The 24,908-nt window shown below is 32.6% G+C and overlaps 4 protein-coding genes across 6 annotated transcripts; 2 read left to right on the forward strand and 2 right to left on the reverse strand.

Moving 5' to 3' along the window:
* The first annotated feature begins 420 nt into the window (after window positions 1-420).
* LOC148252843 (uncharacterized) lies at window positions 421-1,078 on the forward strand. The gene has a single exon (XM_088207519.1). It carries the CDS (start codon window positions 522-524, stop codon window positions 873-875), a length of 354 nt encoding a protein of 117 aa, XP_088063645.1. The 5' UTR covers window positions 421-521; the 3' UTR covers window positions 876-1,078.
* Window positions 1,079-3,308: 2,230 nt separating this feature from the next.
* LOC110808094 (heat shock protein 70 (Hsp 70) family protein) lies at window positions 3,309-11,286 on the forward strand. Its single transcript, XM_088207018.1, has 10 exons — window positions 3,309-3,513; window positions 4,070-5,317; window positions 5,790-6,002; window positions 6,978-7,073; window positions 7,172-7,279; window positions 9,260-9,460; window positions 9,759-9,905; window positions 9,989-10,117; window positions 10,216-10,346; window positions 10,892-11,286. Exons 2-10 carry the CDS (start codon window positions 4,148-4,150, stop codon window positions 10,992-10,994), a joined length of 2,298 nt encoding a protein of 765 aa, XP_088063144.1. The 5' UTR covers window positions 3,309-3,513; window positions 4,070-4,147; the 3' UTR covers window positions 10,995-11,286.
* Window positions 11,287-11,352: 66 nt separating this feature from the next.
* On the reverse strand, window positions 11,353-14,761 carry LOC110808095 (protein DETOXIFICATION 40-like). 2 transcript variants are annotated; one of them, XR_015813099.1, is made up of 8 exons: window positions 14,164-14,761; window positions 13,453-14,084; window positions 12,976-13,032; window positions 12,469-12,707; window positions 12,236-12,354; window positions 11,987-12,073; window positions 11,663-11,868; window positions 11,353-11,562 (listed from the first exon to the last, which is right to left on the reverse strand). XR_015813099.1 is itself a non-coding variant. In XM_022033445.2 (7 exons), exons 1-7 carry the CDS (start codon window positions 14,503-14,505, stop codon window positions 11,809-11,811), a joined length of 1,536 nt encoding a protein of 511 aa, XP_021889137.1. In that variant the 5' UTR covers window positions 14,506-14,761; the 3' UTR covers window positions 11,618-11,808. The 2 variants fall into 2 exon arrangements, 1 of the variants encoding a protein (XP_021889137.1); XM_022033445.2 differs by lacking the exon at window positions 11,353-11,562 and having other exon boundaries at window positions 11,618-11,868.
* Window positions 14,762-18,695: 3,934 nt separating this feature from the next.
* On the reverse strand, window positions 18,696-22,572 carry LOC110808034 (protein DETOXIFICATION 40-like). 2 transcript variants are annotated; one of them, XM_088207604.1, is made up of 7 exons: window positions 21,970-22,572; window positions 21,190-21,821; window positions 19,854-19,910; window positions 19,520-19,758; window positions 19,256-19,374; window positions 19,060-19,146; window positions 18,696-18,951 (listed from the first exon to the last, which is right to left on the reverse strand). In XM_088207604.1, exons 1-7 carry the CDS (start codon window positions 22,321-22,323, stop codon window positions 18,886-18,888), a joined length of 1,554 nt encoding a protein of 517 aa, XP_088063730.1. In that variant the 5' UTR covers window positions 22,324-22,572; the 3' UTR covers window positions 18,696-18,885. The 2 variants fall into 2 exon arrangements, with proteins under 2 accessions (XP_088063730.1, XP_088063731.1); XM_088207605.1 differs by having other exon boundaries at window positions 21,190-21,892; window positions 21,970-22,110.
* Between the last annotated feature and the right edge of the window lie 2,336 nt (window positions 22,573-24,908).

Below are 24,908 nucleotides of genomic sequence, written 5' to 3' on the forward strand. Positions count from 1 at the left end.
TTAACACGTAAAAAATGAATTTCTTTTATAACAATCGTTACCGCACATGCACTGCTCGTCACCACACACGATCTTTTCCTCCTCCTCCACAAATTTTCACATTAATAAATTAATATTTTTTATTTTATTAAAAAATGAATAATCAAATTTAATAATGAAAATTTTAAAATTATGAAAATAATTTAGAGATTAAACGTCTTTATTTTACTTTAAAAAAAAAAGAAGTGGAAGATTTAATAAATTAAAATATTAAGGAAATTGAATTAAATTATAATTATTACTCAATCATTTAGTAATTTATTTTTATAAATCAAAATTTGACTTTTTTGAAATTAAACTAATTAATTAATTTCACAAATCCCCAAAATATTTGATGCTCGCTGAAACTTTCTAATTTCAGCAATATAAATACCCGGCACAAAGGCCTACCCTCTCATTTGTCACCCCCTCCACTAACAATCCTTCCCCTCTACTTTCTTCTCTTCCTCCTTCCTGTCCCTCACAAGAGAAATTAGCAGAGAATGACTCTTGCGAGGAGACCATACGAATACTCGAAGATAGACAAAGAAGATCCAGACGAGATCCTCCACCGCCGAGCTCAGTTCCTGATCTACAAAGCTCTGGAGCAAGCGGATCAGTATTCCAGATCGAGATCAAAATCTAGTAACTCCTTTCTGCGGATCAGACTGTGTAGACTGAAGATAAAGATCGGGAAGAGGTTGAAGAAGCTGAGGAAGAGTAGTATTGTTAGTTTATCGGCGGCCAAGGTTGGTGTTTACAGGCAAGTCATTGGCCAAATCAAGAACTGGAGACAGTTCTTTTGCCGTGGAGGAACCTCCATTGCGGCGCAGCTTCCTGCGCCTCTCCTCGCTTGAAGTACTACAGTTCGTACGAATGGAATTGATAATGTGAAGGAATCTCGAGAGAGGTTGTGTTTGGTTATATAATATATACACACACACATATATATTATGAATAACTAATTCTTCTCTTTTTTGCTCTGTTAATTCTCCTTATTGGTTGTTATGTTTTTGTTTTCAGTAGAAAGAAAAAGTGAAGGTTCTGTTACAGCTTGAAATTTTTCTGGTTGTTATAGTTTCCAGTTTTGGTTCTTTTCCTTGGCTTCTTTTTATCCTCCATTGATATACTCATCTATCAAATTTAATATTTCACTACAAATTGAATGAAGAGATATCGTAGGAAGATCCGTAATGAGTTAAACAAGTGAAACAAAATTCTTGTCATCATCGAATGAGCGGGGTTTTGTCAAGTTTGGATGATATATTTTCATATTACAATTTTGTTACAAAGTGAAAACACTCATTGCAAAAAGTTACTTAACTTGCAAAATGTTAATGTAGATGGGTATATACCAACCAAGGTATACTCATTATATGAAAATTACTTTGTAAAAAGAAATATATCAAAAAATTAATTTTCAATGGAATAGGTGTCGAATTAAAAAAGAATTTGGTTGTGGAAGATACGAAATCGCTGCCTAAGACTGACCTAACTGTAACATGTAATAGTATTTTATTTTCAAACTAACTAATGTATAAAATTTTAAATCTTAATTTATTAGTATATTTATAATATTAATAGATTTTCAGTAATTAATTTTATTTCTTAACGTTTAATAAAAGCGAATTACTTAAGCTAAATTATGTTTTGAAAAATCAGCATTCGCCGATCAGTCAGCACATTTATTTCCTTTGCGATAGACACATTGGATCCGGAGCTACCAATCTTATAATAGCAAGTGTTTGATCTCACGAACGGAGTCGACATGCGCATCAGTACTGTAATCCTAGTTAATGAGTAACTGCACCGTCAGAACGCTATCTATTTTTAAAATGATATTACGAAATCCGACATTTCAAGCGAGTTGAAGATCGTCGAAGAAATCCCAAAGCTCGGCTTAGAGAACACAGCATCCGCCAAATTTCCTACTGAAACTTCTCAGACAAGCGAGATCCTCGTTTCTAATAAGTTCATTCCTTAAACCAAATTTCTTGACCCAAAACTTCAAATTTTTTTTTTGGAAATCAGTTCATGGAATTAAACCTTAAAAAGTAACCCATGAGTTTTGCTTCTTTTTTTCTAAAACAAAAAAAGGAAAATTGAAGTCGTAGGACAGGATTTCAAAGATGTGTAAAGGAGTCAACAAACTACAGTACTCTTAAATCTTTTTCTTCTTATTCTTGTCTGTCTTCTTCTCTATTATTATGCCGTAGTGACTAAGCTGTCTTATTTATTTATTTATTTATTTATTTACGTACCAATAATAATATAATATTTTAATATATTAAATAAAATACATAGTTTATAATCTTGGGTATTTTATCTTTTGCTTGTAGTGTATATATATATATATATTGGATTCGATTAATTTTGAAAAATTAATAATTCAATATTCACATATTTTGAATAAAAATTACAATTTGGTTTGATTGAGTAATAGATGTTGAATCGTAATATCAAATTTTCTTTTCATATAAGAAAAGGCATGGGCGACGGCACACACACACACAAACACACTTTCCTTTGCTCCTTGTACATGAAGAGAAAACATTCAAGCAAAGCAAAAAACAGGTGGTGTACACGTTTAGGCTACATACATACATACATATATATATATATATGTGAATATTGGTAAAATAAATTATTAAAAAATGGGCAATACTTAATTTAATCATTATAATTCTACAAAAATATTAATAAAATAAATTATTAATTTTATTAAATTAAATATTATTTTTAATTAAATATGACTTATTGCACAAATAGACTTATTGAAACTTGGGTTTTCTTTGTTAATTAGGCCCAATATGACCCATATGTTTACATAAAATTTTTATAGATTATATTTCTTATTATAACTATATTTCTTAGTTTTAAGAAATATTACAATCTACTCTATATTTTGAATGTGATAACTCCATCTAGTAAATAATTAAAATCTTTGTTAAAATGTTTTATTAATCATGACTTTAAAAATAATTTAATTCATCATATATATATATATATATATATATATATATAAAGGACATGAATTTCTTTTTGTAAATGGAATTTTATATCTATTTATATAAATTGCATTAAAAAAACTAGAAATAAAATTATTATTATTATTATTATTATTATTAACTACTCTCTCTAAGTATTATTATTAAAAATTTTCCTTTCTATTAGATTTGGTTCGTGCCCCGTTGAATCCGGTGGGACCCACAGGATCGACGTGTTGATGACGTGGAGTGGCAAGCCGTAAGGCACCGTTTGCCACGCACCGTATAAACAGCGAGAAAAACACGTTTTTTCCTTCCGCCTGCAAACACCACCAACCACTTTTGCCCAATCGAAGCTTTTATGTATCGTTTGTTCCTCGGTTGCACGCATTCCTTGTGCTTGCAAAGAAGAGACATCCTCTAAAGATCGGCAGCTTTCGGAATTCCTGCATATTCCTAGGGTTTATACTCCATTCATTCTCCGATTCTTTTGTTTATCGGTTACCAGGTACCTTCTCCAATCTCCGTCGCTTCAATTCTTCGTTTGGTTGCCCGGTAGAAGCAAGAAAATAGATGAAATTCAGGTTTTGCACATTTTATTGGCATGGAAAATCTGTAAATTTTACTCGTCTATAGTAATAGAACAATTCGGCTTAGCTTAGATAAGACGATCGAGATGAAGGTCAAGTTCATAAGACAGAGATTGCATTTTGTTTTGTCTTCCTTCAGGTCCCGGGTTTTGTTTCTTCGTCTGTGTTTGGATTGATGGTTTATGTGTACGGTTCAGCTAAAGCTCAACCATTTTCGATGTTAAGGTCTTTAATTTGTTGTCTTAGGACGAGGAGATTCATGCTTAATACTAGCAAATAAGGGAATTAATTCAATAATGTGCTTTGCGTGGATCCTTCTTTCCTTCTTGGTGTTACAAGGTTAAAACCTAGGGTTGATTTTCTGTCAGCAATTCGGCATTAATTGTTTATAGTCGGATTTATAAAGATTGATGGCTTTTCTCTCAAAAAGTAAAGATGAATGAGTTGATAATTGAGAAAGTTTGCAAAATGCAGGTCGGGTGGATGCTTGTTACCTGTAAAATACAGGTTGGCTGTTAAGTTTCTTGAACTTTGCATTTTGAGTTGGTGAAAATGAGTGTGGTGGGATTTGATTTTGGAAATGAGAACTGTGTTATTGCTGTTGCAAAGCAACGTGGCATTGATGTGTTGTTGAACGATGAATCCAACCGAGAAACGCCGGCTGTAGTCTCATTTGGCGAGAAGCAAAGATTCATGGGTGCTGCTGGAGCTGCTTCTGCCACTATGCATACAAAGTCCACAATTTCACAGGTCAAAAGGTTGATTGGTTGGAAGTTTAAGGAGCCAGATGTTCAGCATGAGCTAAAATTGTTTCCATTTGAAACTTGTGAAGGTCCTGATGGTGGAATCCAAATTCATTTTCAGTACATGGGGGAAACACATAGATTCAGTTCGGTGCAGATTTTGGCGATGTTGTTTTCACATTTGAAGCAGATAACCGAGAAAAATCTCAAAACCTCTGTCTCAGATTGTGTGATCGGGATTCCATCTTACTTTACAGATTTGCAGAGACGTGCATACTTGAATGCAGCAGCAATTGCAGGGCTCAGGCCATTGAGACTGATGCATGACTGTACTGCAACAGCACTCGGATATGGTATTTATAAGACTGATTTTCCCAATGTAGGTCCCACTTATGTTTTGTTTGTGGATATTGGGCATTGCGACACACAAGTCTGCATTGCATCATTTGAAAGTGGAACGATGAAGATAGTTTCTCATGCTTCTGATAGGAGCTTGGGTGGGAGAGATTTCGATGAGGTTTTATTTAACTATTTTGCAACTCAGTTTAAGGAGCACTACAATATTGATGTCTATACAAATACAAAAGCCTCTATCAGGTTGAGGGCATCATGTGAGAAACTGAAGAAGGTTCTCAGTGCAAATGCAGAAGCACCACTCAATATAGAATGCTTGATGGATGAGAAGGATGTTAAGAGTTTTATCAAGAGGGAGGAGTTTGAGAGACTGTCATCAACTCTATTGGAGAGGATTAGTGTTCCTTGTCAGAAGGCTCTGGTTAATTCTGGTCTGACTGTGGAGAAGATCCACTCTGTTGAGCTTGTTGGCTCAGGGTCACGAGTACCAGCTATCACTAGAATGTTAACTTCTATTTTCAAAAAAGAACCAAGCCGGACAATAAATGCAAGTGAGTGTGTGGCACGTGGTTGTGCTCTCCAGTGCGCAATGCTCAGTCCAGTATTCCGTGTCAGAGATTATGAGGTTTGTGATTTTCTTTAATCAAACACCCACTTGACATTTTAGTTTACCTCTCAGTGTCTCAATCACATCAGATTTTCTAAAAGAATTTCTTATATATTATTTGTTTTAGTAATTCTGGTTTACTAAAGAGTTCCCCAATGCATATGGTGGCTTCCAAAAAAGTGATCCTATTAACTTCTTGTAACCTTATCAAAAGTTTTGCTTCAATTAATTTTCCTTCAGAAGGCTTTCTTGATAACTGACAGTTACTTTCTCCATTTTGCATAATTTGTTATCCAGAGAAGATGAAGCTTCCGAATTTAAGTTGGATTTTTTGTTTTTCTTTTATAAAGATAAGTTTTGAAATATTCCCAAGAATTGCAATGCATTTAAGGTCGCAGCAACGGATGAAAATTGGTGCATTCTTTTTTTGTTTTGTCGCAAGTTGCAACACTAACTATCCTTACCCAGCGAATATTGCTGTCATTTGCAGGTTCAAGATACGTTTCCTTTCTCTATTGGATTCTCATTGGATAAAGGCCCAGTTTGCACATCCTCAAGTAGAATGATTTTCCAGAAGGGTCAAGTATTTCCCAGTGTTAAGATCATTACTTTGCATAGGGATAGTACCATCTATTTGGAAGCGTTCTATACCAATAATAATGAATTGCCATCTGGTGTATCACCTCAAATTAGCAGTTTTATGGTATGACTGCCACCAAAAGATAACTTCTTTTGTTTGATATAATCTTGTAGATATGTTTTTTTTTTTTAAACGTACTAATTTTGAGCCTAATCTTGTGGGAATGTATCTGATACCATTTTAAAACATACTAATCTTGGGCCTATTTTCAACAAGTTCACTGTAACTTTGTTCCCATATTCTTAGTAAATGTCCTCCAGATTCACTTATTGTGATGAGTCAGGAGTGTATTCCATTTCCTTATAGAACTCTGAGTTTTAGTTCTATATGAATCAGAAGGAGAGTGCATTACGTTAACAGAAAGGAGCTTGGTTCTATAAAATAGGATATATGCTTCTGCTAATGACCACTTCACGTCTTCTGTTTATCACTTTTGCAGCAACTTCTGAGTTCATTATTAGATGGATGATGAATGTAAATCCTGGAAGTTATTACTTTATACTTCCAATTCTCCAACAAATTCTCTGAAAGTGAATGTGATCCAATCTAACAGATTTTATGTAATGAAAAGAAAAAGAAGATTATGTTTATCATAATTATTTTGGATTGTAGACTGTTAATGACATGGTGAGATCTAAATCTAAATCTAGTCCCACTACTATTTGGCATAGGATTTGTTCAGGTTGTACTTCTAGTCTTTGTAATATAGCTACAAAACATTCTATGATGAGAATACTTCATACATGAACTTTCTGGTAATATGAAGGGAAGAAGCATCAGCTCTTTCTCCTTTATCCAAATGTTGCATGTATTATTTCATATAGCTGAGAAATGATGATACTGAATGCCATGAGTTAAAATTTCTTTATTGTTTTGTGTTAACATCTGTGTTCATTTCCTGAATTGGAACAGGTATTTGTGCCTTATTTCTTATAAGCCACGGAATTTGCCTTCTCACACCATCATTTTATTGAACATTTACTATTATTATTACTTCTATGTTGAAAGAATGCAATTTATTGTTTAACATTTTTGTAGATTGGGCCTTTCCAAACTTCCCATAGAGAAACAGCAAGAGTGAAGGTCAGAGTTCAGCTAAATATTCATGGGATTGTTACCATTGATGCAGCTTATGTGAGTATGACCTGATTGGTCATTCTGCAAACATGTTTGCCTTTAATTTCCTTTTTCATGGAAATTATGCTAATTTCTCATTCTTTCTAATACTTTAGTTAATTGAGGATCACATGGATAACTCGACTTCAAAGGAGGTGGAGGTTAGTTCTCAACATATGCCATCTGTCATAGTGAATGATGCTGAAGTTAGCAATCCTACGCAGGTACTACTTATTTGAACGAGCTTATGCAACTTTTTACTATTTATTACTTTAGGTACTGTATTGTATTGTAGCATCACAATAAGTTATAATCTAATATGATCGTAGTAATTTATAATTATCATATTATATTGGAAGTTGATAAAATATATAATAATATAAAAATGCAATATGGCTTAATGTTGAAGGGAGTTGGTGGCTGATCACAGAGGACGGACTGTGCCTAGAATGCACACCACTTGCTTTCTCCTTTGCAAAGAGAGTTGGTTGCATGACTTTTGCTTGCTGGTTTCTAGTGGAGTCTGGTTCTGTCATGTTTGCTTGGTGATCTAGTCAGAATTGTTGATTCCGAGTGGCCAGTGGCCAATTTTGGTGTTGGTGGTGATTGACAGTGTGATACTTGGAATTCAGACCTTTTTCTTTTTGCCGTTTGTAAAGCAGGTATACAACCTGCAGGCTGCTGCTTGAACCCTGTGACTCCCCATAAGGAGGCAGGAGGTAGAATCATTAGAACAAGTTTGGGGTTATAGCTAGAATTGAGACCTTAAAAAGGTATCTTTTCGATGTGAGGGTAGAGAAGTAGCAGCCTTATGTGAGAAAGTCCAGGGTTATAGCTGGAATTTTAGACCTTAAAAAGGTACTTTTTCAATGTTAGGGTAGAGAAGTAGTACCCTTCATTTGAGCTAAGTTAACTACAAGTAGTCTGCAAAGGCCCAAAAGAATGGAGTTGTTTTCCTATCCATCAATTACTGCTGTAAGTTAGTTGTAGTACCCTCTGAGAGTTAGAAATGATGAGAAAGGATAAGACCGGCAAAAATTGTTTTTTCTTTTTTAGTTTGTGGTTCACCTGTGTTACCTGGTTTTCCATTGTAAACTGATGTATCAAGAGTTACTTCTTAATAATTGGCAACTGGCATCACTTAAGCTCTTTAACAAGCTGTTTGGTGTGGTTTATTTTTTATATCTAGGGACAGACCCAGATTATTTTTTCGAGGGGTGACTTTTTATTATAACCATCAAAAAATGACATATAGTTAAACTAAATCACCACTACATTCTTTTTCCAATACAAATTAACAGAAAAATGTATAATGTATACTATTGTTCTTCATTAGTTTTCATATTTTAAAAGCGTCAGAAACTTAAATATATTTTTAGTGATGTGAGTTTCTACTGTGTTCTTTTCTTACACAAATGCTAATCCAAATCTAAAATTGTTGCTTATTTTAAAGTGTTGATAATTAACACAATCTGAATTTAGTTAGTTAGTTTGGCAGCTAATTATTTAATTAAACTTTGATAAATAATACATGTTCTGTAATATGCATGATCTGGTCAAGCTATTGCAAAAAGAAAGACAAACAAATAAAGACAAAGTGATACTAAAAGACAAAATGAAGATCTAGAACCTAGCTAATTTGAATTCTAAATCAGCACTGAAGTCTTAAGCTCTTTGTAGATTCTCACATAACAGGATAAGAAATTAGAAATGATAGAGAATAAGAAAAGGAAAAAGTAATTTGTGAGATCATGGCATGAAATTTTATTAGGGAAAATTTTCTGGTCGAAGAAAAGCTTGACTAGAAGAAAAGGTATTAATGGAAAAAAGAAAGAATTTGATCAAACTGGATGATTATGTCTATTCATTTCCACTTTTTAGTGATCTCTACCTTGATTAGTTTTGTTTGGTCCATCTAATTTAATTTGCTGTATAATTAGATTTTAAATGATAAAAGGACCATGTCTATTTCACTTTTTGTTTACAGTTTAGTGGGGGCAAAACCATATTTTAGTTGACATATTTTGTACTTTAACTCTATTCAAAAAAAATATTTTGTTCTGTAATTCTCTCTTGGACTTCATTGGTGGCAGTTGCTCTCATTGAAGCCTTGTCCTTGTTTATACCCTCTTGTATTAATTACTGAGGACATTTGAGGCATGTGAATTTGTTTAGTATCAAATTTAATTTGTTTCCTCCTGCAGGCTGATGAAGTGAGATTGGGAAATGCCACCAAAAGGCTGGAGATTCCAGTTAGTGAGAATGTCTATGGTGGAATGACGAAGGCTGAGTATGCAGACGCTGTAGAGAAAGAAAGTTTTTTGGTGCAACAGGACTTGAAGATGGAGCAAACCAAAGATAAGAAAAATGCTCTGGAGTCTTACGTTTATGAGATACGTGATAAGGTATTACTCAAAGGTCTGATACAATAACTTTATAATCATCATGAATTTAGTGTCCAGTCAATTACATAACATTTGTCTGGAGCTAATAACTGGCTTTAGACTTCCCATGGAGCATCTTAAAAATTGTGGAAACCATTTATTCTTAGCCCGCAACAGGATTTAAGATATGGTTATGTTCTGAGCATACAGCTTATATTTTCATGATGGATTGAGAAATGATGCACCCAAAATGTTTTGTTAATTGTTTTTTCATGCTTTAAATTGGGCACAACTAAGAGTAACACGTTCATGCTGATAGATTCTAAATATGTACTTGAACGTTGCCACTGAGTCAGAGAGGGAAGGGATTACTAGAAATCTTCAGCAGACAGAAGAGTGGCTTTATGAGGATGGTGATGATGAATCTGAACATGTTTATTCTCAGAAGCTCAAGGATCTTCAAAAGGTGACTGAAATCTTTAATCTTTTAGGATTCACCTGAATCAATCTGCTAATTAATGCAACTAATAAATTTGAGATTTTTGTTAGCTTGTTGATCCAATTGAAACTCGATATAAAGAGGGAGAGGCTCGAGCACAAGCGACTAGGGATCTGCTGAATCATATAGTGGATTACCGGATGGCCGCAGGATCACTTCCACCTGTTAAAAAGGATGCGGTACGATGATTCATCCTTGACCAGCAGTTAGATGGAGGTGGCTGTGGAGACAATTGATGTTACTAATCATCTACTATTTTAATTTCTACTCTTTGCAGGTCATTGATGAATGCAATAAATCAGAGAGGTGGCTGCAAGAGAAAACCAGGCAGCAGGATGCTTTATCCAAAGATGCAGATCCAGTACTGCGTGCTAGTGAAATCAAGAGAAAAGCAGAGGCTCTTAATGCGTAACTATCTCATACACAAATCTTTACTTGGATTTGAAAATTCTGACATAACTTAAACATTATACCTCTGTTTATACCATCTCTCAAGCAATATAGCCATCTAATCAATGTCTTGATGATCAGGAAGGTGACAATGAGAGAAAACCAAATACTTGATAGCTTCGATGACCTTGCCTTTTTCTTCATTTTATTAGGCCATGTTAGAAGATTTTCCACAACTCATTTTGAGATTCTATCCTCCAAATATTTCCTTTTATTTAATAAGTTCCCTAATTGAGCCTGAGTCCGTGTGTCTTGTGAAACCAAACAATCATTGCTGTGATTTGAGATTTGCAATTTCCTAGAGTTTACGTTCATCACTATGGTAGATGTCTATGCAATTGATTACTCTTCTTAAACAGATTTGATAAACTCTGTCATGGGTATTAGATTCATAGGATTTTGCTTCATGCTTCCAAAATTAATGATATTGTGAATTGTTTGTGTGTATTGTTCTTTTCTCCTGTTTCTCCTCGTCTGATAAGTTTTATTGATCTTCATTTCAGGACATGCAAATATATAATGAGATCCCGTACTGCTCACCCTACTTCGGCTGACGTAAATCAGTCGCATCAAAGAAAAAAATCAGATGATATCATGTTGGATTGACACGGGCGTACATGGATTTGTGATGTCACAGGAAACAGCAATAATGAGACAGCATGCCAGTTCAAGTGATATAGATGTACATTATCCAACTCAAGAGGTTGTGTTGTTTGTCAACTAGTACTATATATCTAACATAGATGGAGCATGGTGAGCACCTATTTTTGTTTACTTTTTGTTCGAAATTATGCCATCATATAGGTCATTCTTTTATACAGTGACTTCTTCTTCTTCTCAAATTGGATCAATGGCTTTGGCATATTGCTGGAAATAGATAACCTTTTTGTGTCTTTTACCAACTTTTGTTCTTTAGTCCGAGAACTTGTTTTAACTTGTTTGGAATAGAAAAGATGACAGGAAGGACAGAAACATGTTTATGTGTACTCAGAATTTTGATGTCCGATAGAGGAAATGAAAAGTTGTCTACCAAATCCTTCGTTTTGTTCTTTCTTCACACACATTTATATTTCTACCTTCGGCCTAGACCCAAGTCGTAGCTTGCTTCATCCGTATTTGTCTGTCATGCCTTGGGCAAAATTCTGAAGAAAAACAGCAGGAAGAAAGCGTGAACCTATCAATCAAGAATCAAACATCCAAGTCAGAAGTCATCTAGACTGAAATCAAAAGCCATTTAAGTACTCTAAAGAGCCCTTTTATTTATTTTTTCTTACTTGACATTGTAACTCTCAGTATTTTCTGAATTTTGAGTACATTATTATTCTATCACTGTAGTGTCATTGACAGCTAGTGGACCAAATTTTGGAGCAATCCTGGCCCGTGATTGTGATGTTCACATGTGGATTATTTTTCTGGTCGATCAATTGACAGCTTCCTTCTGGTTTCCCCATCGATCCAAACGGTTCCTTGCTTTCTCCACCTGAAATTTCATTGTGATTCATTGATGTATTCTTTCAATTCCTAAGCTAAGAAAACTCAGTGCCTGCTTTGAGAATTTAACCAAATCAGGTGCTTAAGTTCATTTAATAATTACTTGCCTCTTTGTTCCAGTCAGTCCGAAATGTTACCCACAGTAGAATCAGGGTTTGAATCACAGTTCCTCCAATCATCCCAGACCAAATTCCCTGCTTTGTTTTTTCACAGTTGATTGGATCAGTGAAAACAATAAGATCGTAAATAAATTATCCATTAATTCTTTTTTTTTTTTTTTTCAATACGCGAGTTCGGGTTTTAAACTGTGTTATCTTTTATTACGCGACGACGTAAAGAGAAGAAAAATTAAGTACCTTCACACCAAGGTTGAAGTTAAACCCAAGAATAAAACCAAGAGGAATGCCAACCATATAATAACATCCAACATTCACGTACGCCACAAATGCTTGCCATCCACATCCCACAGCCACCCCTTCGCCCAAAAATTTAAGAAGAGAAATTCGTGTTGTTGAAACGTATAAAAAGAACAAAGCTTAGATCAAATCCATATTAATTAATCTAAAATTATTACTTAGTTTTTAATTACCAGAAAGAACAGGCTGAATTCCATTAAGAACGAGGGTAACAGCCAAATAAGGACACAGCTCTGATACTGCCATGGCAACTGCTTCGCCCTCAGTGAAAGCATAACTAATCACATCACGTAGAGAAAGGATAACAATGGCTTCTGCTACAGCGATCACGAAGGAAACTACATTTACTATCACCACTGAAAATGCTGCAGACTTGGGATTTCCAGCTCCCAGCTCATTGCTAATCCTCACACTGTTACAATTTTATATTCACACACACACATTAGCAAATCAATTTGTGTGTGTGTGTGTGTCTACGTATACACACACACATATATATATATATATATGTGGCAGTATAAGTGAATAGTTCACATCATATAAATCACTTAATACTTTCTATGTGTACGTTGATCTGTACACCTTTTTTTTGTATATATGTTTAAGATTTCTCATCTAAAAATACAAAAGAATAGAGGAGGCTAATATTTCATATCTGGTGATTGAGAAATAATTCTAACCTTGCAGCTGCATTGAATCCAACAGATACCATAAACATCAATCCACTTATTGCCATGCTGCACACAGTAGTGTTTACAATTAAATAAATATTCCCACACACATAGACATATACATACATACACACATACAGCATTGTCCTTGATGAATTGGCAGACATATATATATATATATGAAGAATCAAGATACTACTGATTCCACTCTCTCATAACTTTTTTCGAAGATAAAGTGTTAAAGTTGTTCTCATCAAAGAAAAAGTAAAAGATATTTTGGACTCATATTGAGTTAGTGGATTAAAAACTTTCTAATTTACCAACTTTTTATAATTAATTTTCATCTTTTAGAAATTAAAAGTATCCTACAATATTATATGGTGTACACACACACACATATATATATATATATGTATGTATGTGTATATATATAGATTACTATAACGATCACCTCTACAAAACTAATAAAATAAAAAATTGGCTTACCAAACTGCAAGAGAGGCCAATGAAAGCTCAGGGTTCTCAAGCAACCCGGCAATCAACACCAGTACCTGAAAATACCATGTCTCCAAGCACAGCATCACCGCTGATGCAGCTGACAACTTGAAAAAGTCAAACAGTCCCCAAAACGCTTGATAGCTGAACCCAATCCACGTGTACTCACATCGACCGCTCATCAATATGTAAACAAACTGCGCCCCCACTATGATCCACCATGACAAGCTCAAAACCAACGATGCTCCAATCACTCCCATGTTAAGCACGTACACCGCCACCCAGCTTAGCAAAAGGTGTAACCCCAGGGTGGCTGCTGAAATCAATGCACTCGGCGTTACGATACTTTGTGCTTGGAGAAATTTTTGTATGGGGAAGTTGACGGCGTAGGCAAACACCTGGGGGATTAGACCGTACACAAACAATGCAGCCGCGGAAGCCACAGCCGTTGATTCTCCCAGAAAAATCAAGATTGGCTTTGATAGGATGTAGACTACGGTCAACGGGATTCCAGTCAACGTGAGCACAACCGTTGATCTCTGTAGGTAAATCCCTAACATTTCATATCTCTGGGCTCCGTACGCTTGACCACATAATGTCTCCACTGCACTTCCCATCCCCAGCTGTATTGAATTCACAGTATGACATGTTAGCCGTGCAAATATACTTAATATATGTATACGAGTGTGTATATGTGTATACCATGAGGCCATAGGCGAGGAGCTGGATGCCGCTGTTACCGAGGGAGGCGGCGGCGAGCTGAAGGTTGCCGAGGTGGCCGCAGAAGACACGGGTGGAAAGCGACATGGCGTTGTTGATTAAGTAAACCAACACGGCGGGAGCCGCCAGCCTGAAAAGCAGCTTCAACTCAATCCGCGACGCCGAGAGGAGACGGTTTGAGTATGTTAGCTGAGTGTTGGATAGCACTTTTTCAAGCTCATGATTATCGTCTTCTTCACGGCCATGATGCGCCGACGATTCTTGCCTGCAACTCGTTAAGATGGGTTCATGAAGCTCTTCCGATTGGAAAGTGTTCTTCTCCATTGGTATATTTACAACTAAGATGATTTAACGATGGTGGAGAGTATAATTATAGTGGTATAGCGTGTGCGTGTCTGTGTATATATATATATATATAGAGAGAGAGAGAGAGAGAGAGAATAACATGGGAATTCAAGAATTCTGATAAAGGTATATGTCTTAGTGGCTATGTTTATATCAATCATGTCTCCTATATATATATGTATATATGTATGTAGTGGTGGATGTATATGATGTAAAGCCCATTAGAGACCCATTTAAGGCCCATTAAAGACCTCAAGTCTAATATATGAGTGTGTAACCACTTCCCCTCCCAAGTAAAACTTTACTTTCTCTTACCCTTCTCATACACACTACCTTGTGTTTATGTGTATCTTATTATATATATATATATATATAATTTTTACGCATAATTTAATTTTTACTTTTTAATATAGATTATTAAAAAAAAAAAGTTCAACAACTAAAATTTAAAAAAAAAAAACCAAATATTTTTCATTTTGTTTCTAATTTTAATTTTTTAACCTTTTTTATATAAAAAATAATTAAAACTAAAATATTTTTATATGTTAAACTCTACAAGTGAAAAATTATTTCATTATAAACATATATTTTTTTAAAAAAAAAATTAAAAAATAAAAATAGTATAAATACTAATTTAAATATTTAAAAATAAAATAAAAAAACGTGTCTTTGAACCAAAATTTGATTCCTCTTTCAAAATCGCGTACGTAATAGAATTCAATTCTTTATCTTTAATTAACAAATATTTTAATTTATATCGTGTTAAATGTGATTTTAGTATTTTATTTATTATATTCGAATATTTATAAGTTAGAAAAATCCAACAGCATGAAACATATATAAGTTACAGTGACAAGAATTACCAATATTATTGCTTCGAAAAATATAAGGAAATATATTTTAAAATTATTTTAATTTTTTGCTGAAAGCCCAATAAAGGCCGAATTCAGGTCCATTATAATCCCATTAGAGGCCCATTAAAGGCCCATGACAGGCCCACTAAATGCCATTACAGGCCCATTACAAACACATTACAGGCCACATGGGAGGCCAATTAAAGACCCATTATAAACCAATTAAAGACGCATTACAGGCCGTTACAGGCCCATTAATGCACATTAGAGGCCCATTAGATACCCATTAGAGGCCCACTAAAGGCCCATTACAGGCCCACTAAATGCCATTAAAGACCCATTACAGGCCAATTAAAGACCCATTAAAAACCAATTAAAGACACATTACAGGCCCATTACATGCACATTATAGGCCCACTAAAGGCCCATTACAGGCCCACTGAAGGCCCATTACAGGCCCACTAAATGCCATTATATAAACCAATTAAAGACATATTACAGGCCGTTACGGGCCCATTACATGCACATTAGAGGCCCATTAAATACCCATTGGAGGCCCATTAAAGGATCATTGGAGGCCCATTGAAGGCCTCAAATCTAATATATGGTATACGTGTGTGTTTATGTGTGTGTGTGTGTGTGTATATATATGTTTAGATAGAAATCCCATTTCTTACTATTTTTAAATATTTAAGTTGGAAAATTACGAATTTGTTGCTTTCTTAATCTCTTAATTTTGCAAATATATATATATATATTTTAAAAAAAACGAAAAAAAGAAGGAAAAATATGTTATCTACTATACATTTAATTTTTTATTAATTACAAACTTACATTGTATAAATTTTTAAATATAAAAATATGTAATTTAGATGGTACATATAATAATTATTTATAAGATACTTCGAGTCATATTTTATCGTTTACGTATTTTTATTAAAAGATTATGTTATAATTAATATATACTTGTTGTCTAATTTAAAATGTAAAGATTATTATCTCAAAACACTAAACTAAATCTTATTGGTTTTTAAATGTTATATTATAATATTGCATAATATATTCTTTAAAGTTTGCTTCATAAAACATCAAAGTGAATGGATATTCCCGGCAATAGTCGTATACAACCATATACACCTTCTCTATGGTCCCTATACATGAGGTCAACGACCTAATAAGTGCCAATTATATATATATATACACGATCGTACCAACCTACCCTTTTAATTACAATAATATAAATTATCTTATATGATTTGGTACTATTAAATAATACAATTTTCATAAAAGAATTAACAACTCAAAATTCTATTTTATGCATTTTTGTTATAAATATAGTTATATTTTGTAATTAGTTCATGAATTTCATAAATTAAAAGACATATATATATATGTACATAGAGCAATGAAAGATAATTAATTTATATAATTGTATAAGTGTATTTTTAATCACATAATGCAATGGGTTCCAATAAAATTTTGTTTGGTCGGGAGTAAAATATTTTATATGACAATGGGTAATATCATATAAATTTTCTGAAACAAAAGTATATAATAATTTTATAAATGTTATATATATTTATTTAATTATGTCTCAATTGGTCACCTGTCACGACGACACTGCCCAAAAGAATCAATGAAGTGTTGACTTCTCCACCTACGAGTAATTCTTAATTAAAAGTTTGGAATCTTATAAAAATATGTAACATTAATTTTTTTTTTTTTTAAATTTCTTTCTCCATAAATATAATAATTATAAGAACACGACAAAAGCAATAACGTGGCTACTCGTGGACAACATAGTTTTTAATTGGTAAACTTAATTTTTTAAAACAATAATAATTATGATGTAATTAATTAAAAAATTTATTAAAAAAAAAACATATAGCTTAGATATTAAAGAAAAAAAATTAAATAATTATATGTCTCAGTGTACGTGACAGGATTTATTTTTTTAAAAAAGAAAATAATATGTCGAATTATCATTTACGGATCTAAAATAAACATATATATATATATCTAGAATTTATGCTCACCCATGTGAAATCAGAGAGTTCCTTTATGTTTGCATGCATATGTGTTTTCAATTTTCTATTTTGATTACATTTATAGTCACATATATTAGTTGTACGTATATATAATTACAGTACTATTTCCCTATATACCTACCTCTATATATATACATAAATGGTACCTTATAGTTACAAATATTAATTACATACATATAGTACACATATACTATAGAAACTTTATTAATTACTCAAAATTTTTACATGTGGGTGTATTGACATTGCCAAATTATTATGATTTTATTACATATATGTTTAAGTGAAATTTTGTTAAATTAAATAAAGAAATTATATATACATATGTAGTAATTGTGGAAGTAAAATAAATGAATTGGTAATTAGCTTCAAATAAAAATTATATATATATATATATATATATTTATATGTACTTGAGATAAAAATTTCAACAAAATGTACATTCAATGGACTATCTACCCAGCAACATCATTAATGCCAATTAATTTTTCATTAATTAATTTGTAAGTGGCATTAAATAAGAATGAATTTATAGGACCATCATATCTAACATTTATGTATTATATTGAAATGTCAAATATATATTAGAGGAATATTTTGGTCAAAAGACATATATATCATATAGGAGTTAGTATTTTCATTTGGTAAATTTTTATTATATACAAACATAATCAATTATTATTTAATTAAATAATTAATACCTTCTTTTTATAAAAATATATATATATATATATGAGTTTGAGTCGAAGTATACTTTTAAGTGCGTTCTTACCCGTTATAATTCAATCGAATAGTTAGTTTATTTTTTTCATCTAAAATTCATTACGAGCTTGAGGGTTATTTTTCGTTTTATAATGATTAATCTATTTTATCGACGAATGCATGAATATAAAGTTGTTATCACCGACTACTATTTAATTGAAGTAGTAATACATTTACTACTCTAAAAAAAATAAATTACAGAGTTTGAGTCAGATTGTATTATCGTACGTGTTTTCGTTTAAATATTATTTTTCAATGTGTCATGATTTATATTGATAAACAAACAAATTTTCTCATTAAAAAAATCAATGATTACGAGATTGGTATCGCCGGTTACTATTTTAGCCGAATTGTCGGTACATTTCTTTTTTTAAAAAAAAAAAAATTGCGGATTCTTGTGTGTTTCCGTTTAAAAGCTATTTTCTATCGTGTTATGATTGATATATCTATGAATTATTTATTGGTTAATGATTAATTTCTCAATTTAAAAAAAAAAATAACAATGAGGTTGATATTTTTGTTAATTAATTTTTTTATATTTTTCAATCTCGTGAAACTTACAGAGAATTCCCAAAAAAAAAATAGGAAAGTAAAAAATTGGAAACCAAAATCTCTCATGCCTTTTTTTTTGTTGTTGTTGTTGTTGGTATCAGCAACTAGAGATTGCTGAATGCATATTTTTTCACCCAGTTCATTCTTTAGTTCAAAAGTGGCTGCTGCTTCTTGTCTTCCCACTTATCCAAACGACTCTTTGCTTTCTCCACCTGCCACAAAAAAAAAATAAATAAATAAATAAATTTAATCAACGTCTAATTATTTACTTAATTAAATGATTAATTAATTAATTAATTAATTAATTAATTAATTATTACCTCTTTATCCCAGTCGGTGGTATATGTCACCCACATCAAAATTATAGTTTGCATCAAGGTTCCTCCAATCATACCAGACCATATGCCCTGATTTAACATGTGTATACGTTGTTTCATAATCAGTCATGAAATCAAGGATTGATTAATGAGTAATTATTTGATTGATTGATTAATTATTAATTAATTAGTTAATTACCTTTGCTCCAAGATTAAATTTAAATCCAAGGAGACAACCCAATGGAACTCCTACAACGTAATAACATCCCACATTCACGTACGCCACAAATGCTTGCCACCCGCATCCCACAGCAACTCCTGCAATGTTCATGCATGTATAAATTGTTAAAGGTCCAAAGTTGAATGTTTCTAGCCGAGTAGGCAGGCATATATATATATATATAATAAACATAAGATATGTTTGTCACTAACTAAAGCTATTATTTATATCAATGAATTTTACCAGATAAAACAGGCTGAATGCCGTTGAGAATAACTGTGGCGGCCAAGAAAGGGCAGAGGTCAGAGACGGCTTTAGCGACGGCTTCACCTTCGGTAAAAGCATAGCTAATAACATCTCTCAGTCCCAAAACAAGAAGAGCTTCCAGCACTGAGAAAACGAAGGAGATCAGCGTAGACATCCCGGCCGAGAATGCTGCAGATTTAGGGTTCCCCGCACCCAACTCATTGCTCACTCTCACACTGCAATTTTTTTTTTTTTTTTTAAACTCCAATTTTTAATACATGGTTACGAAATTATTTAAGATGATAATATAAAAATATTGTAGAGTCATTACCTTGCGGCTGCATTGAAGCCAACTGAAATCATGAAGGATATTGCAGAAACAGCCATGCTGCAAAAAGATGAAATTAATTTCATCACCATATAACCAACAATATTTATTACATCGCCTTTTCTCTGAACAAATTCCGATAAATATACACACATTATATATATATATATATATACACGTAGAGAAAAAGATGATGTAATGTATGAAACAATAGATGAAATAATTATGATTATCATTAATTATGAGTATCATTATTGGGCATGGCAATTTATGGTCGGTCGATTCGAACCCATCATATATATATATATGTATGTATGTATGTATGTATGTATGAGCATGTGTGTGTGTGTGTGTGCATGCATGTGCTATGACTGTATAAAAAATTATGATAATTAATTAAGGAGATAAGGTGAAGGATTTTATTTACATCATGCAAACAACTTATAATTAATTATTTTAAAAAAATAATTTAAACTAGTTTTAGCAAAAATAAACTAAGCTTATTAGTGAAGTTTAATTAGAGATTTTACATTTTATTTAATTAGGAAAGTAAAAGTTTTATACCAAATGATAAAGTTGACTTCTTGAACGATTATAAGCGAAATTAAAATATTGTATTTTAAAGCACATTATTTTAATCTTTTATTAATTTAAAATTCCAAAAAAATAATGAAAAATAGTGTAAAATCAATTATATTTTTTTAAAAAAAACTTACTTTATATTTTTAATCTATTATAACTATTTTAATTTTAAAATAATGAATTACCTTTTTTTTTTTTTACGAAATTTAAATTCAGAAATTTTAACTAAAATACAAGATTTATAGATTTTTTGTTACCCACTAAACTTCAATATTATTATTTATTTTGTGGTTGAGTTTGGTTTGAATTTGTCATCTCTCTCTTTCTTTGAGATAATTATTGGGACATGTAAAAAGCTGGACATGGCAAGACTTATCAAATGGGAAAGTGAGATGACGACAAAGTGAAAGACATACGTATATATACACGCACAAACATCTATATATATATATATATGTATATACGTATACATACATATTCTTCTCCTTCGTCGTGATCAATATATATTTGCAGCAAAAGAAGTTTGCTTTTTGCTGTTTATTTTCAGAACAAAATTAAATAAAAGAAAAACCAAAAGCCATAAACAAGCAAACCATAGAAAAACCAGGTTTTGTTTCTTAGTACAATAAAATAATATTAAAACAACAAAGAGCTTTTGGCAAAAACTCAACCGAATGGAATGATAATGTGCGTGTATCTATATGCATATATATATATATATGTATGTATGTATATATAAGTTAAGATTTAAGCTTACCAGATTGAGAGTGAATCTAGAGAAAGTTCTGGGTTCTCGAGCAGTCCTGCAATCAGGACTAGTACTTGAGTGTACCACGTTTCCAAGCAAAGCATCACCGCCGATGCAGCCGATAGCTTGAAAAAGTCCAAGAGCCCGACGAAAGCCTGTAAGCTGAACCCATTCCATGTCAGCTTACACTTTTGGCTCGCCACTACGTACAAGAACTGGGCTCCCACGATTATCCACCACGACAGACTTAGAACCAGCGACGCGCCGATCAGACCCATCCCCAGCTTGAACATCGCCACCCATGTCAGCAGCAGGTGGAACACCAAAGTGGCGGCGGAAATGTACGCGCTCGGGGTCACGATGCTCTGCGACTGAAGAAATTTTTGGAGGGGAAAATTGACGGCGTAAGCGAAGATTTGTGGGATTAGGCCATAGACGAAGGTTGCGGCGGCGGACGCAACCGCCGGCGGTTCTCCGAGTAAGATCATTATAGGCTTTGATAAAACGTAGATGACGGCCATGGGTATGCCGGTCAGACAAAGCACCACCGTCGATCTTTGTAGATATATTCCTAGCATTTCGTGCTTGTGCGCACCGTACGCTTGCCCGCACAGTGTTTCCACCGCACTCCCCATTCCCAGCTGCGCACACAGAGAAAAGCTTCGGTTAAAACTCACAGACTACACGGCGTCGTTTTGGAGCACTTCTTTCGCTGTGATTTTCGCAAAAATCAAAACCAAAAATTTGATTTCGTCAATTTTAAACACAAAATTATATATACGTATATACCATGAGGCCGTAGGTGAGGAGGCTGATGCCGCTGTTGCCGAGGGAGGCGGCGGCGAGCTCGAGGTTGCCGAGGTGGCCGCAGAAGATACGAGTGGACAAAGACATGGTACTGTTGATGAGGTAGACGATGACGGCTGGTGCGGCCAAGTGAAAAAGAAACTTGAGCTCGATCCATGAAGCCAAGTAAAGTCTTTTGAAACGAGGCAACTGGGTATCGCACAGAACCTTCTCTAATCTCGGACTCACTTCTAACTGCTGCTTCATCTGATCACCAGTACCGCTCTGCAACTCCGGCCGGTTACTATCATCCCCATTAACCAGAGGTTGATACAGATCTTCCCCACCATTTTCCATTCTTGACTGATTTGTATCCAAGATCAGTGTTGATCTAGAAACAACAGATATATGTATGTATGAATATGGGCAAATGAATGCTTGCAGAGAGGATAAAGGAGGAGAAGAAGAAGAAGATAGAGGAACGTATGGGAAGGAGAATGGGTTGTGGCTCTGCGGGATTCTCAGCCGGTTTATATAAATCTTTGGAGGATCAAGTAGGAGGCTTGAGTTATATTTTTAATTCTTTTGAGGGGGAAGGGGAATACGAAATTATGAAAAGCTTCACACTGTTGTCACATATCAAATAATGGGTCGTCAATTTTGAACAGCTACAACTCATTCCTCTCGGCTGTCACATAGAACAATTAAATATTAATTAATATTTTATTTTTTTGTAATTAATTAATTACCATAGAAACCGAAAATTTTTTAAAAAATAAAATTATATATTAAAAAAATAATAAAATAAAAATTGCCATGTGATGGATGTCCGTCAATTTTTAATTAGCACATGTTTCATTAATTCTTTTGGATTTTTTGTCATTAATTTGCAGCATTTTGACTTTATATTTAAAGAAGTTGTATGGGCTTAATTTTATTTATTTTTTAATATTTACAATAAAACAATAAAATAAAAATAAAAAGTTTTGAGAAAATAGAATTTAAAAAACACTAATTTTTTTTTATGAAAAAAATAAAATTAATAATACAATTAAATTAAATAATATAAGTTGAAATTAACATATATTTATATTTATATACAAACGCATGTATAGTAGGATATAGTTTTTATTTTTTAAAATAAAAATTCAAGGGTTTGGTACGTCATAGTGTGTGGACCGACCAACGGAATGGACGCGGAAAAATTACAAACGAAACTACCACGCGTTCACATTTTGAACCAGAATTATAAATTAAATATAAGCTACAGCTTTTTCATATATATATATATATATACACATATTATAATGGTTCTTCATGTGTCATTATTAACAGAGCAATAAAATGGGAAAATGGAGAAACCAAGAAGCTGCTAGAAGAAAAGCAAAAGCTGAAAAAGAAACTTCCAATATTATTTCCACACAATTCCAAAAAAAAATGCTTAATTTGCCCTATTGATAAAGTTCTTTCCAGTAATTGCCTTCTGTAATTTTTAATTTTGTCACAATTTTCTTTTTATGGTTATAACATTTTCTTGCTTATTGCAAAAATGTGTGTCTGTGTGTGTGTATGTATGTATGTATCTATAGGTATACGTTTTCCAAGAAATGAAGAAAGACCCAAATGAGAAAAAAAAAAGAAACTTGTAAGCTCCCTGCCTAAAACTCAGTTGACTTGCCGAGAACTTTGCCTGTGTGAGGCGACAAGAGTGACGACAAAGAAGAGAAGAAAAGTGAATACATAGGTACAGAAGACTGACCGGCTGAAAAGGTAGCCGGTTCTTATATATATATATATATATGTACGTACGTGTGCGGTGTGCTGACTTATACTCGGCGGAGTATCTAAAATTGTATTTTTATTATTATTTTTCAGAAAGGTAAATCAAGAATATCTAAGTCTAATGTTAACCAAAAAGTTACTTTTAAAAAAAATAATAAAAAATAAAAAATTATACAAAATATTAATTAATTATGATATATAATTGAATATATACGATATTTATAATCGGATATGAAGAAATATAAAAAGTAAAAAATAAATAAAATCGGGTTATTAGTGTGGGACAGTTGGGGAGAACATCGTTGATAATTGGCCCCCACAAAATACGACGATACGGTGCGTATTAACTGCGCGTGTGACACACCCACATTTTTTTTTTTTTTATCAGTTCCACCACGTTCTAGTAGTGACCAATACGGGGAATGAATTTCCACCATATTATATAATAATAAACACATCATATTATATTCTAAAAAATACGGTACTCTAATGATTAAGAATTTTTATATTTTATTTAAAATTTATTATTTTTATAAATATATTATAAATTAGTGAGATCAATTTATAATACTTCATTTGATGTAAATAATAATTTAATTTATATTGATTATTATATATTTTTTCCTACAGATAACATTAGTTATAATGCGTTTTTAAATATTTATTAAATGAAATAATTATTAAGCTTGGTTTAGGCAATTTAGTGGAAAAATCCTTTTTTAGAAAATATTAGTAGTGTCCCGTTTTTATTTAATTTGATCGGCTGCTCATTTATACATGCATTAATTACTTTCCCTTTTATTTATTAGAGAATTAGTAGTGCTGGAGAAGTTTTTTAATTAATTATATTAAAATACATTTATATCATAAACATACATACATATATATATATAATATAATATAATATAATTTAAATAATAAGCAAAAAATTGAAATTACCCAATTTCAAGTAATAATTAAATTAATATTTTCCCAATATATTTTTTACTTTAACATGACTATAACTATAGCTATATATACATATATATATACATACGTATACGTATGTACATACATCATGCATACATATATTTTACGAGTTTATTCGAAGAATCTGAAGTCCGGCACATGAAATATTTTCAAGTAAAAATTAAATTAATTATTTTTCCAATATTTATTTT

This window comes from Carica papaya, chromosome 7 (assembly GCF_054855325.1).
Source record: "Carica papaya isolate Zhongbai chromosome 7, ASM5485532v1, whole genome shotgun sequence".
Classification (NCBI taxonomy): Eukaryota; Viridiplantae; Streptophyta; class Magnoliopsida; order Brassicales; family Caricaceae; genus Carica; species Carica papaya.